Source organism: Phyllostomus hastatus, unplaced genomic scaffold (assembly GCF_019186645.2).
Source record: "Phyllostomus hastatus isolate PE091 unplaced genomic scaffold, TTU_PhHast_1.1 phas_contig_471, whole genome shotgun sequence".
NCBI lineage: Eukaryota > Metazoa > Chordata > Mammalia > Chiroptera > Phyllostomidae > Phyllostomus > Phyllostomus hastatus.
Genome location: NW_025333887.1, coordinates 522,081 through 539,156, shown reverse-complemented (window position 1 = coordinate 539,156; position 17,076 = coordinate 522,081). Strand labels below are relative to the sequence as shown.

At 53.6% G+C, this 17,076-nt stretch overlaps 2 protein-coding genes across 5 annotated transcripts; one reads left to right on the top strand and one right to left on the bottom strand.

The window, feature by feature from the left end:
- Positions 1-3,147: 3,147 nt before the first annotated feature.
- On the bottom strand, positions 3,148-7,229 carry SSR4 (signal sequence receptor subunit 4). 3 transcript variants are annotated; one of them, XM_045845449.1, is made up of 6 exons: positions 6,948-7,229; positions 5,009-5,152; positions 4,103-4,177; positions 3,851-3,940; positions 3,499-3,564; positions 3,148-3,305 (listed from the first exon to the last, which is right to left on the bottom strand). In XM_045845449.1, the coding sequence occupies exons 1-6, from the start codon at positions 7,065-7,067 to the stop codon at positions 3,201-3,203; spliced, it is 600 nt and encodes a 199-aa protein (XP_045701405.1). In that variant the 5' UTR covers positions 7,068-7,229; the 3' UTR covers positions 3,148-3,200. The 3 variants fall into 3 exon arrangements, with proteins under 3 accessions (XP_045701405.1, XP_045701406.1, XP_045701407.1); XM_045845450.1 differs by having other exon boundaries at positions 5,009-5,127; positions 7,001-7,229; XM_045845451.1 differs by having other exon boundaries at positions 5,009-5,124; positions 7,001-7,229.
- Positions 7,230-7,349: 120 nt separating this feature from the next.
- Positions 7,350-17,028, top strand: IDH3G (isocitrate dehydrogenase (NAD(+)) 3 non-catalytic subunit gamma). 2 transcript variants are annotated; one of them, XM_045845447.1, is made up of 13 exons: positions 7,350-7,503; positions 11,645-11,683; positions 11,986-11,997; positions 12,257-12,354; positions 12,781-12,893; positions 14,301-14,361; positions 14,460-14,592; positions 14,753-14,886; positions 15,230-15,332; positions 15,425-15,571; positions 16,322-16,416; positions 16,501-16,561; positions 16,865-17,028. In XM_045845447.1, exons 1-13 carry the CDS (start codon positions 7,423-7,425, stop codon positions 16,964-16,966), a joined length of 1,179 nt encoding a protein of 392 aa, XP_045701403.1. In that variant the 5' UTR covers positions 7,350-7,422; the 3' UTR covers positions 16,967-17,028. The 2 variants fall into 2 exon arrangements, with proteins under 2 accessions (XP_045701403.1, XP_045701404.1); XM_045845448.1 differs by lacking the exon at positions 11,986-11,997.
- Positions 17,029-17,076: the final 48 nt, after the last annotated feature.

Sequence of the window (17,076 nt, the reverse complement as noted above, 5' to 3'; positions counted from 1 at the left end):
CTCCATTTGGGGATCGCACAGTGCCTAGCAGGTAGAAGATGCTGAGTAAAGTTTTGGCCAAATGGAAGAGTACCTGGGTGGCCACAGAGGGCCCTTCTGGTTTGGGGACTTCCAGATGTGCAGACAGATGCTGGTCGTTCCATTCAGTGAGCAAACCACTAGGCATCAAGTGCCAGGAATCATGCTACATGCTGGGTGGGGGCCAGTTCCCTGAAGGCCAACTCGGTGTGGCCTGTTCTGTGCATGGCACTCCCTGGGGTGGGCAATGTGGCCATGGAGGGAGCTTCTCTTGAACAGACGCTGGACACAGCAGCCAAAGTGGGCAAGGACACATTAAAATAAGTCTCTTGAAACAACAATGTAGACCTCTTGTTAATTCTGCTAATTGACTGAGATGGGCTTGAGCGAGGAATCGAGTTTATTTTCCTATAAGCCCAGTGCCCTGCTGGGAAGGCTGGTTCCCAAGGGGGCCACATCTGTCTGGCTGTCTGAGCAGCTGGGAGGGAAGGCCCAACGTGTCACACTGCAGGCTGGAACACCAGCAAGTGGGAAGGGAGTAAAGGGCTTGGTGAAAAGGGACAATTGGGAGCAAGAGGGGTGGGGGCAGGAGATGCCCCCTTTTCAGCTCAGTCCTCTGACACTTCTTGCTGAGGATGAGGTTCCTAGACACTTGTGACCAGTCTGTTTTCCTGGAAGGGATACAGCCCCATGGAAGAGGATGGGTCTCCCCTGCCACAGAAAATGGGTGTGGGGAGTTGGAGACAGAAGCCAGCTGACCCCTGGGCATCCCTCTCTAGCTGCTGGCTCACTTTGATGGCTCTAGAGCAGCAATTTCCAACTGGTGTGTTGCAAGAATTTTAAAAATATGCAATGCTTGACTAAACCTCTTTTCCCTTAGATTGTCAAATTAAGAAATGACAGCAGCTGACACAATAGCCATCCATTGTGAATGAATAAAAATCATACCTTTTTGGGTCAGATCGGCAAACATTTCCTGGCCCTAACTGGTGTTGCTCAGTGGATTTAGTGCCGACCTGCAAACCAAAGGGTCACTGGTTTGATTCCCAGCCAGAGTATGTGCCTGGGTTGCAGGTCAGGTCCCCAGTTGGGGTATGTGAGAGGCAACCAATTGACATTTGTCTTGGGCATTCATCAATATTTCTCCCTCTTTCTCCCTCCTCCTAAAAAGTAAATAAACTAATTTTTTCTGGTGTTTTGCAGATTTTTAGTAATTAATGTATGTGTGTTATGAGCTGCTTGAAAGGTGTCCCACTCTTGCTCTGGTGGGGAGTTGGTGGGGGAGGCCCAGTGCTCCAGGAATGTGGGCCAAGACAGGCCTAGAACCTGGAGTCCCTTGGCCATATGAAAGCCAGCACTGGGGCGTGGCTCTCACTGGTTCTTGGAGGGTTGACAGCCCTTGGCAATTGATACCTTGGAGCAGTGACTTCACATTTGGGGCTCATTGCCATTGGGCAGATGGTGGAGTCATCACTGGGCTTCACGTAGCTGCCACTGCCCTGCCCTGCCCAGGCTGTTTGCTCAATGCACGACAGGAGGACCAGCAGTCTCCTTCACTTTGTTAGAGTCAGGGTGAGCCCTGACCACCACCAGCAGGCTTCCCCTTGGGCTCCCTCTGCTGGTCTTGCTCTGGAATCCAGAAACTAGCAGCCAGTAGCCCAAGGGGCTTGGTCCTCTCCTTACCCCGGACTCTCCTGCTATACTGCTTTTGGGGGTGAGGACCCAGCTCTTCTTCAGAGCCTCCCCACTCCTGCTAGTTGCTCCCATCCCAATGAGCAGAGAGAGGCCAGTGTCCCATAGTCTTGGAGGAGGTCCCCAGGCAGTCCCACACAGGTCATAAGCCACTCTCACCCCTCCCAGCTCTTACTGCTATGGAGGACCCAGCCCAGAAATGGGAGCCCCTGCTCTCCCAGGTAGGTTTTAGGCGTACCCTCCTTTGCAAGTGCAACCTCTTGAGGCTTTTACTGTGTTCACACAGGCCTATTACACAGCCAATGGTGATCAAGCACCCACCACCAGAATGGCCCAATGACCCCTCACTGAGAACCCCATGGGAGGCAGTCACCGGGTCAGAGCCGAGCGCACTGACTTGGACCGTGTGTGGGAAGGACTCCCCTGGGATTTGCCATCTAGCCTTTGGATCCCAGGTTCTCAGCACCTCTGCAGCCATGGGTGGCACCAGTGAAACTGCTCTGGGGAAGGCTGATGTCTGGTGTCCACAAGGGGCACTAGGAGGGCAAAGTGCAAGGCTGAACTGGAGGGGGCTAGCAATGGGCTGCACAGAGGCATGGGGGTCAGGGTCACCTTTTTTCCTGTGCCTTCTGTGTCCCACCTGCCACCATGAAGTGGGAGCACTGGGAAGCAACATGGAAGGGGACAGGGTACAATGTTTAGAATGACCATGCCCCAGGCTGCCAGGTGTATCAGCTTCAACTGCATCAGTAAAATAGGAGCACTCACTTCCCCTGGCTGGCATAGCTCAGTGGATTGAGCACGGGCTGTGAACCGAAGTGTCGCAGGTTCGATTCCCAGTCAGGGCACATGCCTGGGTTGCAGGCCATGACCCCAGCAACCACACATTGATGTTCCTTCTCTGTCTCCTTCCCTTCCCTCTCTAAAAATAAATAAATAAAATATTAAAAAAAAATAGGAGCACTCACAATGTACCACAGGAAAAGCACAGAAAGTGCGTCAGCACACGGCTTTGCCCTGGGCTCCAGACACAGGAGCCACTGCAGGCTAGGCGCGCTGTAGTCTACATGTGTTGCTGACTGCAGAGTCTCAGGGAAGTTAGGCAGTTGCACTCCCAGTGGGAGGTAGTCAGAGGGGCTAGGGCATGGCAGTCCTCTCTGCCAGAAGACTGGCATGTGCTGGGGGAGAAGACAACTGTCCCATTCACACCAATGCAGGCAACCAGGCGAGGTGCACAATGGGCACTAGGGGCCCCAGGCAGGGAAGGCTCAGCTGGGGGCTGAGGAAGGACAGCCTGCAATAGCAAAGAGCAAAGCAAACCCATGAGACAGGAGTTTCAGCCCCATCCACACTCAGTGCTGCACTGTCTGGGGTGGACCAGGAGATTCTGGCTGCCCAGCTCTGACTTGTGTGGAAGGCAAGGTGTGGCAAAGTAAGTGAGGAGCCACATAACTTTATTGAAAGAAACAAGGGGGCTGAGGGTGCTGCCCTCAGGCCTGGATGTGGCTCTTGGCGTTGAAGGCCAGGTAGTAGATCACTAGGCCGATGACTGCGGCCAACACCTCGGTGGAAACCCAGGGCCCGTTCCAGGTGCCCTGCAAGAAAGGAGACCAAAGCATGCTCAGGGGATGGATGGGCAAGGGGCCCAGCCAGCTCTGGTTACCCTCCTTCTGGGGCATAAAGACCCACTGGCCAACTATGGCTCAGCCCCCAACCCCTAAAAAAGGATGAGGTTTGCTCTGTGCTTGCTGTTTCTCAAGACCAGGTCAGCCTCTTCGGCTCACTCACCCGATGGTCCACACTGACTGTGAACAGGGGTGGGATGATGGAAATGTCCTCGTTATTTCTCTGAGCCTGTAAGGGAGGTGCTGGAGTTAGGGGTGCTGCTGAGTGGGGTGGGGTAGGAGAGGCAGGAACACTGACTTGAGTCATGGAAGGAGAGGAGAGAAATGGGTAAGGGAGAAACACAGAAGGTGCAAGCATGGGGAATGGGTGGGGCAGGTGGGTAGGAAGGCACCTGCCCAGCCTTCCTGCTCCTGTAAGCAAGGCCCCAAGTGGCCCAGACCTCCCAGGGAGGAGGCTGTATCAGGAGAGTGCCCTCCCTCCTACAAGCCTGGAAAGGGCTCGAGGTGATACTCACCTTCCTCAGGAGACTGTAGGACTCCTCATCGAAGAATCTGACCTCATAGGTGCCTGCGTGGGCACTCTTATGGTCTAGGCTCCAGGACACCTGGCATGGGTGTTTGGTACAGGGTGGATACAATGGACACAACAGGGCTCCCCTGCCAGTGCTAATAACCCTGCCCCTGCTTAACCAGGCCACCTCCAGGGTTCCAAGTCATACCAGTGAGCGGTGGTCTCCCCCCAAATTGACAACCAAAGCATCTCTTACCTGATAGCGCCCCACATCCTGGCCCCGGGTGACAGGAAATTGTTTTCCACTGACATCAGCATAAAGAGCCATGTTCTGGGGGAGGAGACAAGGGGAGAGTCATGGTCCCTTATCTGGCTGTTGGCCAAGGCCCCACGGTGTTGTCTACAGCAATACTTGTGGCCTGTGCACAGGGAAGCTGGGCATATTTGTGGACTGCAGTGTGTCTGGCGGGGATACCATAAGAATCACAGAGGTAGGCATGGCACAATGCAGAGCCTTGCCAGGAAGCCTACAACCACAGATGCTGTCAAAGAGTGGGATGGGGCCACACTCCCCTTATGACCTGGCCTCCCTAAACCACAGCAAACCTGTTAACTGTGAACAGGGTGGGATGATTAAAGCGTCCTCATCATTTCTGAGCCTGTAAGAGGGTGCTGGGGCCAAGGGGTGCCCAATGAGCTGCCCAGGAAGTATACCCAAAAGGCCCAACCTCCTTCTTTGGACCTTTGGGCTGCAGGTTAAGGTCAGGGGCTGAGGCCAGGTCTCCTCAGTCTTAAAATTACAAAATGCCCACATGGACATAGACCTTGGCAAAGACAACCACAAAATGGATGACGGTTCCTAGGTACTGACCCCTGGCTGTTTCTCACTTTTGCGTACATGCTTTCAAGACAGCAAAGTGTTTACCTACGTTACTGCACCTAGACAAAGCAAACCAGGCAGCTTAGGAGAATGTTCTTTAAACACCTGCTAGAATCTGATCTTGGAGTGCCCTGATCCTTCCTATACCTGTGAATCAAAATCCATACAGGTCACCGAGTCTGACCCCATCAACTGCCAGTTGAGGAGCTGATGCCCAAGGTCCCAGGTTCACTACCCGCCTCTCACCCCAGCACCTTCCTGGCTGGACACCCACTGCCTCACCTGGACCCTGTTCTTGCATGTCAGGGAAATCTCCACGATGAAGACAGTCTCAGTGGAAATGACGGCGTCAGAGGTTGTATAGTAGGAAGGGGTGATCTGGGGCTCCACGCAGGCCTCTGCTGTGGGGAGGAGGCAGAGAGATGCCTGGGTAAAGCCTAGCTTGTGCATGCCAGGCCAGGGGGCAGAAGGGACCACCCTGACCCCAACTCCCACTTCATCGGCTGAGGACACATGGGGCCCTTTGGATGCTGCCAGGTAGGATGTAGGAGACACATATAAATGATCAGTCAGAAATGCAGTGGCAAGGAGGGGTGGGCAATGGGAAGGCTTTGTTCAGGTAGAACCTCAATGCCAGGGTGAAAGAAGAGGTGAGTCTGTGTGTGGGTGACTGCATGGATTCACTGCACAACTTGCATCTGTCCCTGGACCTACAGGCAGGGAAGCCATGTGATGGTTTGGGGCTGCAGCTTGCCCTGGCCTAGAGCACCCCAGAAGCCCAGGGGGCTAAGCTGACATCAATTCAGAGCCATGAAGAGCCCTCAAGTTTACTGAAGGCATCCTCCGCAAACCCCAAACATGGTGCTGCTAGGCAAGCACATGGGCTTTCAAGATGAAGGGAAGGGTCTCTGACCCCAGCCACGGTTGACAGAAGGCCAACACTGGCCCCAGTGTTTCCCAAGGGAAGGGAATGGGAGAAGTTCTGGATCCAGATACAAAACTTGTCTCCTTGAACAGGGCTGCCCCGAGAGAAAGAATGCTGCCTTAGCCATCTCTGCACTGCTGGAGGCTACAGAGAAAGGGTGCCACCTAAGTGATGGGGCGTCAAGTAAATGCTACCAATAGTAAAGTTCTCAGCCAACTGCTCTCTGAATGTAGTGTCTGGCAGCGCCATGCCTTAGGGTTGGGACAATCAGAGGTTTTGGGTTTGGACATCCAGAAGATGCCTGGGAACACTGGTGGGGCTGGTTCCCAGGAGCCACATCCCGCAGATCCTTCTGCGCCCTGTTAAGCTTGGCCTTTTTCTTGTGGGCACTGTGGAAGCACCAGAGGGTAATACAGCCAGGTTTGTCCTTTCCAGACATCACTGACTACAGCATGGGGAGTTCCTGAGGGATAAGAGAGAAGGGCACAGGCAGGAGGCCTTTTAGGTTGGTGAAACAACCCAGGCACCAAGGATGCTGGCCTGAAGTAGGGCAGGTAAAGTGAATGCACAGAAAAGCACCCCTTACCCAATCCAGCCCCTTGACTGCTCTGGCTCTTGCAAGGATGTCCTTCTCAACACACTTCTGGACTCCAGTCTGACCTCAATCCTGCCACTAGGTGTTAAGAATCTCCCAAGAATGTCAACTGATCTGACTGGGGTGGCTCAGCTCTGCTGAAAAGCCCTTTAAGGTTACCTCAGGGCCTTGGGTAAAGTCAAAGGTCAACAGTCTGGCCTGACACTCAAGGCTCCCGCTTACCTTAACCTCTTCAGCTCCGATCTAACTTGCTCACGCTCATGGCCACTCTGCCTGGGCGGTACCTGCTCCCTCTTCACTTAGAGTTCCCTTCCCGGGAAGGCCTGGCCCCACCGCACTTGGTCAGGTGGCTCCTCTCCACCAGTCCAGATTCTCACCCCATCACCCTGCGCTGTAGAGCTCTGTTCCTGTACGACCCTCTTCCGACACCAGGAGGTCCGGGAGAGGGAACAGGGACGTGTGTCACTTTCTCTGCTGGAGATGGGGGCTGGGTGCACGAGAGAGGCTCTGAAACTTCCTCGAAGCGGACGGGGCGGGGAGAAAGACTTGGCTGTTTCTTCCTGCAGCCTGGCTGCTGGGTAAAGGTGTGTGGTGCAGGAGCGCGTGGTGGCCTTGGTCGTAGCGCCCCGAGGCCACCTGCCTCTCAGAAGAAAAAGGCCCAGAACCCCGTTTAGCCCGCACCCCTCCTACCCGCCACGCACCACCAGTGGTGGGAGAGAAGCTCGACAGAAACAAGCTCCTGCCATGCCGCTACCTGAGCAGCAGGAGAGGCCCGACATCAGGAGTAGCGCCAGGGCGCCGAGAGATGCCAGCGCCACCATCGCTTCTTCTATGCCGAGGTAAAAAGGGAGCGACTCTACTGAGCACGAGGGGCAGATAAGGAAGCGCGACGCGTAAGAGAACGCAGCAGCCAATCAGACGCCGGCAGGCCGGGCGAGCCTGTGACGTCGCTGGCGGCACTGACGTGTCCTCTCACCGGCCTAGCGGCCCAGCTGGGCGCCCCCCAAGATGGCGGCGGCGGCTCCGCTCCCGGCGCCGGAAAAGGGCGTGAGAACAGGCAAGCCTTGCGCGTGCGCATTCCAGGTCCGCGCCCACTCCGCGGTCTCTGGGCCCCTCCGAAATCTCGCGAGAGCGGTGTTTCCGTGTTGGGAAGTGCCGCTGTTCCCACTTTCCGTCATGGCGCTGAAGGTGGCGATGGCCGTTGGCGGCACTGCGAAGTCAGGGCTCAGGCCAGCCCTCCTCTGCCGTCCTTGGGAGGTGAGAGCGGGGAGCGGGATGCAGGGACAGCAGCAACGCTCAGTGGGGGTCCTTGCCCCTCGGTGGGGTCTGAGGTGGGGCCTTCGCCTCCACAATGTCCTGGAATCCGATTGGTTGCAGGCCTGGGGAGAGGGCTGTGCTTTGGAGTTGATTGGCCGCCTCCGTTGTCAGTGAGGGGATTGGCTAAAGTTGGCACTGATCCGGCTTTTTCGTGGGGTTTTCATGTTGTGGTAGGGAGCTAGGGAAGGTGGGGAGAAGGGTCTTCGGCGGCCCGAGTGTCATCTCCCTAGTGCCATTGTGGGATCCCTTCCAAGGCGGTCACGTGTCTTGGTCTGCCTTGTTCTTGTTGCTTTGGAAACCGGGTTCCCTGCCTACGTTCCTCGGGTTTCTCCTCTTGTGAACTGCTTTGCCACATAACCCAGTGGAGATAGAGAATTGATCTTTGCCAGTACCCCCAACCCTTCCCCCAACATTCTTATAGTTCCAGTTGTCGCTCCACCACAGGTGCTTGGAATAGGAGGGAGCTAGGGTTTCTGAGGCTGGCAGGGTGGGAGGTCCCCTGGGGCTTTGCTACCGGAGCTCTCCGTTTAGGATCTTGGTTATTTGGGTCCAATTCCTTTCTCTTTACATACTTAAATGAGGATACTTTAGTTCTGGGTGGGTTGTAAGCCATCTGAAGCATCAGCGATCCAGGACTGGCCTGGAGGACAAAAGATATTTTCTCCAGGCCTGTCTACTGCACTGACCTACTGGGTGGCCTTGGGCCCGGCCCCTTCTCTATCTGGGCTTCAGTTTTGCCTCTTAAAGGGTTTCAAAAAGACCTAGCCACCACTGACCTAGAACCCAGCAACGTTGTTGACACTCCTTGTGAACACATCTCCTGTCTGCTTCTCCTCTTCCTGGGGAAGACCGCACTGTAACAGCTTATGCTTTATGAAATTCTATTTAAAATGCTCATTTCTAGCCCTGGCTGGCGTAGCTCAGTGGATTGAGCGCGGGCTGGGAACCAAAGTGTCCCAGGTTCGATTCCCAGCCAGCGTACATGCCTGGGTTGCAGGCCATAACCCCCAGCAACCGCACATTGATGTTTCTCTCTCTCTCTCTCTCTATCTCCCTCCCTTCCCTCTCTCAAAATAAATAAATAAAATTTAAAAAAAAACAAACAAAAAAAATAAAATGCTCATTTTTCCCATCTCGCTGATGAAAGAGACTTTATAGAGGCCCTGACAACTCTGGCAGCTAAGTTGCAACAGGGTCTTGGTGAAGACATTTGTCTCCTCACTGACCTCTCTTGTGTATGTGCTTGTGTCCATGTTGGGGTGGGCATAGGGGTCTGTGAACAATCCAGGCAGTGTCTTGCCCTGAGCCTGGCTGTTCTGCTTATGAGAACCTTTAGAAGTGAACCCCAGATCTTTGCTCCCACTAATTGGGAACTTGTGGGAAAACATGCAGCTACCATTGACACTTGAGCCAATAGAAACATGCTAAAGAGAAGCCTCACCAAGCTGTGGAGTGTGGGAGCCCTTTGGCAGGAACATATACCACCCTGGATTCCTTTCTGTAGCACTGTCAAAGAATGAGGGCTGATGGTACACCCTCCTGCTGTAGAAATAAGCAGGCAGCCCGTGCATATATCCCATCCTGCTGCATACTGAGCTCCTTTGATGGGTAACTTCACTGGGCCTGGATGTGAGGCAGAACTTCTAAAACTGTGAAGGAAGGTGTCTGCATCTGTTTAGAGCAAGGTCAGGGAAGTCTCTAACATGAGAGCTGTCTGGATCTTTGGTGGCCAAAGCCAGAAGGAACATCTAGCTTTGGGACCAGGTGAGGAAGAGGTTCAGCCCTGGTGGTGGTGATGTGATTTAAGGTCGGGGAGGAGAGTTGCACAGTCCAGAGCCATGCCTGGTACAAGGGCTGGCTCACCACCACGCCTGAGTTAGCTGTCCAGTGCCAGTGGACTTCAGAAGGCCAAAGCTCAGAGAATTACTGCCCAGAGAGAATTACTGCTAGGAGGGACAGGGGTCAGCCCAGCATCCCCTCCCGCCCCATTGAATACCAACAAGGGGTTTGTTGGGGTAAAGGGGCGGTATGCTTTTGCATGGCTCTGTGTGCCTTGCTAGGGACTGCAGAGCTCCCATACCTTCTCTTGCTCAATCCTTTAACAGTCACATAAAGTAGGTGACTGTTAAATCCTGTTCTGTGGGTTTCAAATGAGGACAGGAAGCTAAGCAAGGTTAACCTGTTGCTAGGAGTAGTGGATGTTGGTTCAGACTGAGGTCTCCCTAGCCCCAAAAGCCCTCCATCTCACCCTATATTTTCTGATATGCTCATTCATTCAGAAAATGTTTCTTGTGTCCTAGCTCTGGGCCAGGCATTCTGCTGGATCTTGGGGTGACAGTAGGGGACTAGGCAGACTTGGCTTCCACTTTCGGGGGCTTAGGGGTCGGGGAGGGAGCAAGGCAGTGACAACCTAGGGAGACTGTGGTTGGAAGGAGAGTAATTGGTATAGGACTTTGGAACCAGGGGTGGGTACCAATAGCTCAGCACCCTTAGGGCATCAGGGAAAGCTTCCTGGAAGAAGGGCAGTCTACACCTCCTTCCACAAGTTTGTACTGATAGCCTATAGATAAGCTGAATCCAAATACTGACGAGTGTTAGAAGGAAAATAGAAAAGCCCTGAGTGTGCCTGTGACTAAGGATCCAGGGGCCACATGGGTGGCCGAATATTCCCGGAGCATCTTGTCCTAGCAGTCACCCCACTGCTAGCTCCTGGCTTGGGTGGGTGAGTGGCACATCTGTGCTTCCAGAGCTCGTGCAAGTGCATGCATGCCTTGTGAAGACTGGCCAGGAGACTCAGATGGCCAGCCTCTGCTTGAGCTTTCCAGACTTCTAGGAGGAAGGCATGGCTCTTTGAGAAATGGCCACAGTGACTCTCTTGTTGGCTGGAATGCTCCGATGCAGCTCCACAGGCAAGTGGCAAGGCGTTCTCAAGTGAGAAAGAGGACCTTGGTTCTGTCCCCCCTCTTTGGATTGGGGAACACCCAGGTGTGCTCCCAGGTGGGGCACAGCAGGAAGGAAAGTATGTGGGCCTATAGCCCCCCTGCAGTGGGACCTTGGATGAGGGCTTCTCCCTCCAGGACAATGTGGGGACTCCAGATTGGTCACTTCTTAGCACCTGTCTTATTTGGCTTGGTGGTTTTTGTTCTGAAGCTGTCAAGCATGGCACCGATGTGGCCAAATGTGGCCAGTTCGGAGCTGGAGTTGGGGACATTTGTCATCCATGTAGGCTGGGAAGCAGCTTTGTGGTCCTTTACAAAAGCCTTCCAAAAGATTGGTGTCTGTTATTCTAAAAGTGGTTGGGTTTTTCCTGCATGGTTGCTTTGGATTTCTGACTCGGGAGGGCAGTTCCCAACAGTACTTGTCTTCGGAGTGCAAGGTGGGTTCTGTCTTTTTCTTCTGATCTCCATGTTCTGTATTTTCTCCACATTCTGACCACATGCTGCTCTTTAAAAAACATTTTACCATATTTATTTGATTTTTGGGGTAGGGAGAGAGAGGAACATTGATTTGTTGTTTCACTTATTGATACATTAATTGGTTGCTTCTTTTTTGTGCCCTAACTGGGGATCGAACCTGCAACCTTGGTGTATAGGGATGACGTTCTAACCAACTCAGCTACAAAAAAGATAAAATGATTATTGGGGTGGCCCTCTCATGTATTGTAATGATTTCCTTTAATTGTACCATGTTTAGCATGCCAACTTTTCCATGTTACAGACATCACTGAATAGGAATAACTGACCAAAAAAGAATCAGAAACAACTGAAGTTGTGGGGGGGGGGGGACATAAACATTTTCTTTAAAAACTGACCATGGAGCTGAAGGAAGCAGAAAGGATTGTGATGACCCTCCATGGGGCTTCAGCAGGCTGGTCCCTGGGAAATGGCTCTGGAGCTGGTTGTCTGGGCCTGCATTGGGTGCTGTTGTTCACTGGGCAGTGTGCATGGATGAAGTGGAGGGGTGACGTGGAGGGGGTGACATGCAGGGCCTGTCTGGGCACTGTGGGGACAGTTGCTCTTCCTTGCCAAATTGACTTTCTGGGCTGGGTAATAACCACTGGCATCTGGGTTCTCTTTGCCAGGTTGTAGGTGCCCACGAGGCCCCCCGGAGATGCTTCTCAGTAAGTACTTGCCTGGGTGCACACGTGTATGTATGGTATGTTTGTGTTTGCACATGTGTGTATATTTGTGTTCGTGCATGTGTGCCCCTGTCTGTTGGTGTGTAGATGTGAGTATGTGCTGTGCCTCTTTGTTCCCTAGTCCTCTGTCCTTCCCTCTGAGGTGTGGTTTCCAGAAGTCACCCATTCCTCCTCCTTACCTTCTTACCTGAACTGTACTAGACGGTATCCCCAGGGAAAAGGCAGAGTCTTGTTCCTCCAACCTTGGCTGACACAAATCTTCTTTCTTCCTGTCCCCCCTTTAGCAACAAACAATTGTGAGTATTCTTTTCATCTGCCAATTAGGTTTGGGGCTTTTACTTGCTTTGGGATTGACCCAGGTCCAGGTGGGGGCAGTGACTGTTTCTGTGTAGTTCTCCCGACCACAGAACCCCTGTGATCAGCCCTGTCTGGGATGGGGTGGGGCACAGGGTAAGGTACCCCAAGCTGGCACCTCATGATTTGCTGACCCATTGGGTCAGTGCTGGTGGGAGGAAGGGAACGAAAGGCCTGCCTTCACCCTCCCCCTCCTTCCAGCCTCCATCAGCTAAGTATGGTGGGCGACACACGGTGACCATGATTCCAGGAGACGGCATTGGGCCAGAGCTCATGTTGCACGTCAAATCTGTGTTCAGGTACAACACCCCCAGGCGTGCCTCCCCCTAGGGCAGGTTGTGCCTCAGGCCCAGCCAGGGGGGTGCCCTAAGAACTTTGGGCCAGAGGGTCAGTAAGTCTAGAAGCTCACTGGCTGAGACTTTGCCCAAGCACCCAGTGAGCCAGAGGTAGTAGAGGTATAAGCCCAGGCCTTTCATCCCGGTGCTGGTGATCCCACCAGATTGGCCTGGGCATGGGAAAGGTGGCACCGATCCTGCTAACTGTTGTAGATGTCAAGCAAGTCCCCATCAGTTGTTGCAGGTGGGCCCAGTCTCCTGTCAGCCAGAGCCAGATCAGGGTGGGCAGCAGCAGGAGAGAGGCCTCTATAGCCAGTGGTCCAGGCAGGCTTCTTAGAAGAGGGGTGGGAGAGGCTCAGGGCCAGCTGCCCTGATCTAGTTTTGCCCCAGGCACGCGTGTGTGCCAGTGGACTTTGAAGAGGTGCATGTGAGCTCCAATGCCGATGAAGAGGACATCCGCAATGCTATCATGGCCATCCGTCGGAACCGCGTGGCCCTGAAAGGTGAGCTGGGGGACATGGTTGTTTCACTTCTGAGCTGATACTTGTCCCTGGGACCCCACAGCTGACTTCAGGGCTTTCTGGCTAGGAAGGATCCTTGTGCTTGGAGAGTGAATGGAAGTTTCTGGGTGCCTGGCTGTGCTGCAGTTCTGAGAGTTTGGTGGCACTAGGCTGTGTGGGACCTGTCCAGTGATGGACTGTCCCCCACCCTCTTCTTACCTCCTAAGGTAGCCCTCTCTGTTAGGGTCGGCTTTGATTCTCAGAGTCTGTCTTCACAAACCAAGTGTCACAGAGATGTAGTTTTCAACCTCTACCTGCTGCCTTGGCTCCAGCTGGCACAGCTATGGATATAACAAGAATTCTAGCTCCTCCTGACTTTGCCTTGGTTTGGTCCAGGTTCTTTTTTTTATACATTTTATTTATTTTTAGAGAAAGGGAGAGAGAGAAACATCAGTGTGTGGTTGCCTCTCACGCATCACCAACTGGGGACCTTGCCCTCAACCCAGGCATGTGCCTTGACTGGAAATTGAACCGGTGACCCTTTGGTTTGCAGGCCAGTGCTCAATCCACTGAGCCACACCAGCCAGAACAAGGTCCAGGTTCTTAAAGTATTTCCATCACTGTTTGGTGTGAGGAGTGTGTGAGCTAAGGTGAACCAGAGTAGAGACCTAGGCTCTGGCAGTGAAGTGGAGAGGCTAACATGCTGACCACAGGGTGCCCGAGGCATTCTGGGTAAAGGCAGTCTAGGCAGGGCATGACTCAAGGCACCTGTGGCCCTAATGGGTCCTGAGAAATGCCTCTTCTACTTGGCGCCCTCTGAGTGCCATTTCCCAGTGGCTGCTACTCCCCTAGCTGCACTTGCTCTGGGTGTGCTCAGTCCAGTCAAGGCCAAGCTGTGGTCTTTTTCAGGCAGCCCTTTCCTGTCCCTGAGGTGGGGCTTGTATGGCACATTGATGCAGGACCTGGCAGTCACCCTGGCCAAGGTCTCCTGGCTGGCACCAGCCTGGCTGTTCAGCCTGTTAGTAAGCAGGAGTGGTCACTTTCTCTCCAGCCAGACCGTGGTCTTGCCATTCTCCTCCCAGGGTCTGAGAAGACATCCTGGTTAGCGGCCAAGCCTTGTTCATTTCTTCATTCACTAAGTACTTAGAGTGTCCGGTATGTGCCAGGTGCTCTTCTAGGTCCTCAGAACCCATTAGTGAAGTGCACATACACACACCCCTCTGCCCTCATGGGGCTTATTTTAAAAGTTACACTCTAGTGTTCTGTAAAGTATTTCTGCTGCCAAAAGCCATCTTCTGTGGTTTGAGCTGCCTTTGTTGTGCATTCCCTGGGTCAGGAAGGGGAACATGGCAGCACAGCTGAGCCTGGGGGTCCCCTCTTCAGATCGCCTGTCTTGTTTCTGTCCTGTAGGCAATATTGAAACAAACCATAACCTGCCACCATCCCACAAATCCCGAAACAACATTCTTCGGTGAGAGCCAAGTACACAGGGTGGGCTCAGTGGGGGTGGGCTGTACCAGCAGAGAGTAGTGGCACTGGCCAGCTGCCTCTCTCTGTCTGTGTCCCTAGCACCAGCCTAGACCTCTATGCCAATGTCATCCACTGTAAGAGCCTGCCAGGAGTGGTGACCCGGCATAGGGACATAGATATTCTCATTGTCCGGGAAAACACAGAGGGCGAGTACAGCAGCCTAGAGCATGAGGTGAGTGAGACCTGGGCTGGCCCCTCACTCCCTCCCTTGGGTCATGGGGGCCGGGGAGGAGCCTGGGGAGGGTCAGGGGCAAGGAAGGCTGTGCCCAACAAGCTTGTGCTAGAGAGCAGGATCAGACAGGACCTGGGTTTCTCCCTCATCTCCTTCTCAGAGTGTGGCAGGAGTGGTGGAGAGCCTGAAGATCATCACCAAGGCCAAGTCCCTGCGCATTGCTGAATACGCCTTCAAACTGGCCCAGGAGAGTGGGCGTAAGAAAGTGACAGCCGTGCACAAGGCCAACATTATGTATGCTCCCCACCCCCGCCATGCTCCTGTCCATTCTGCCAATAGTCCTGAAGCAGCTGAATTGAGCAGCCTCCTCAGCCTGTTCTCAGGGACTTGGGGCCCAGGACCCTGGCCACCCACCAAGGGGCCACACCCATACACCCAGGGTTGTGCCTCGTTGCCTGTGTCCAGCCATGACCCTACCCCAGTGTACACTTGGGGGAGGTGGAGCAGAATTCTGCCCATTTTGCAGATCGGGGGTGGCTAGAGGTTAGAACCCAGCCTTCTGTGGCTATCTGCATACCCCATCCTGCCAGCTGACCATTGCAGTAGCTGAGCTGGGGTTCTGTGTTTCGCCCCATAGGAAACTAGGCGATGGCCTCTTCCTCCAGTGCTGCAAGGAGGTGGCAGCTCGTTACCCCCAGATCACTTTTGAGAATATGATTGTGGATAACACCACCATGCAGGTAGTTAATGCACTGGGCTCCACGGCTGCCTGCCCTAGGCACCCTGGGCTTCTTGTGCTCAAGCTTCTATCTGTCCCCTCTTTGTCCTACAGCTGGTGTCCCGGCCCCAGCAGTTTGATGTCATGGTGATGCCCAATCTCTATGGCAACATTGTCAACAATGTCTGTGCAGGGCTGGTCGGGGGCCCTGGCCTGGTGGCTGGGGCCAACTATGGCCATGTGTATGCTGTGTTTGAGACGGTGAGTGCTGCCCACTGCGCCAGGGCTGCTGGCCTTTTTGAGCTATAGCTTACCTACCGTCCAGTTCATCCATTGAAAGTGCACAGTTCATTGATTTTTAGAATATCCAGAGTCGTGCAACCATCGCCACTATTCCAGAACATTTTTATCACCGCAAAAAGAAACACTACTTGTCAGCTGTTGCTTTCCATCCTTGCCTCCATCCTTGCCCCTTGTAACCACTGATCTGATTTCTGTCTTATGGATTTGCCTATTCCAGATATTTTATAGCAGTGCAATCATATAACATGTGGCTTTCTGTGACTGGCTTCTTTCCCTTAGCATGTTTTCCAGGTTGACCCATTTTGTAGCCTGTCAGTACTTCTTTCCTTTTTATGGCTGAATAATAGTCCATTATGTAGATAGACCACATTTTATTGATTCCTTTGTTTTAAGTCTTTTGTTTAAAAGAATTGAAATAAAATTTTGCATAACATAAAGTGAAACCATTTCACAGTGAATAATTCAGGGGTATTAAGTACATCCACTGTGTTGTACATCACTTCTGTCTAGTTGCAGAATATTTCCATTGTCCCAAAAGGAGACCCTGTCCCCATTAGCAGTCACTCCCCATTCCCTCCCCTCCAGCCCTGGCACCAACTGAACTGCTTTCTCTCTGTGGATTCACTTGTCTGGACACTTCACAGGAATGGAATCATACTCCCTACATTCTTACATTTGCCACTCCCTTTGTCATCTTGCCTCTTCCAGGCTACAAGGAACACAGGCAAGAGTATCGCCAATAAGAATATTGCCAACCCCACGGCTACACTGCTGGCAAGTTGCATGATGCTTGATCACCTCAAGTAAGTGGTTTCTCCATGCCCAGCTGTGAGCCCCTCATCCAGTTCCCTAGGCCCTGAGGACTGAAGGCTGCTCTCCCTCCTTAGGCTACACTCCTACGCCACCTCCATCCGCAATGCTGTGTTGGCATCCATGGACAATGAAAACGTAAGGCTCCTCTTCTCCCCTTCCCTACATCTCCCACCCCCAAACCCCTCCCCTAGCCTGGGTTGAGCTGGTGTGACACCCGATGGGCTGGAGATGGCGACCTGGCACTTCCTGCTGCCCCCAAGGAGAGGGTGGTACCAGGTAGGTAGGGCTTCTGGGCCTTAGCTGGTACTGTTGCCTTCCTGGTGGCAGTTCCAGCCCCTGAAAGCCACAGGCAACCGTGGGTAGACCTGGGCCCCGTGCAGGGTGGGGGTTGGGCATGGGGGCCCTGCTGTGTGCCCAAGTGTGCCCATCTCCCCACAGATACACACTCCAGATATTGGGGGCCAGGGCACTACATCGGAAGCCATCCAGGACATCATCCGCCATATCCGCGTCAGCAACGGCCGGGCTGTGGAGGCCTAGGCTGTCCCCAGCACCCCAGCTGGCTTACTGGGAAGACCCAGAATAAACGAGTTTCTGCCCCAGCCCTTGGTCTTGCGCTCCGTCACTCCAGGATGCGGGTGTTTGAGTTC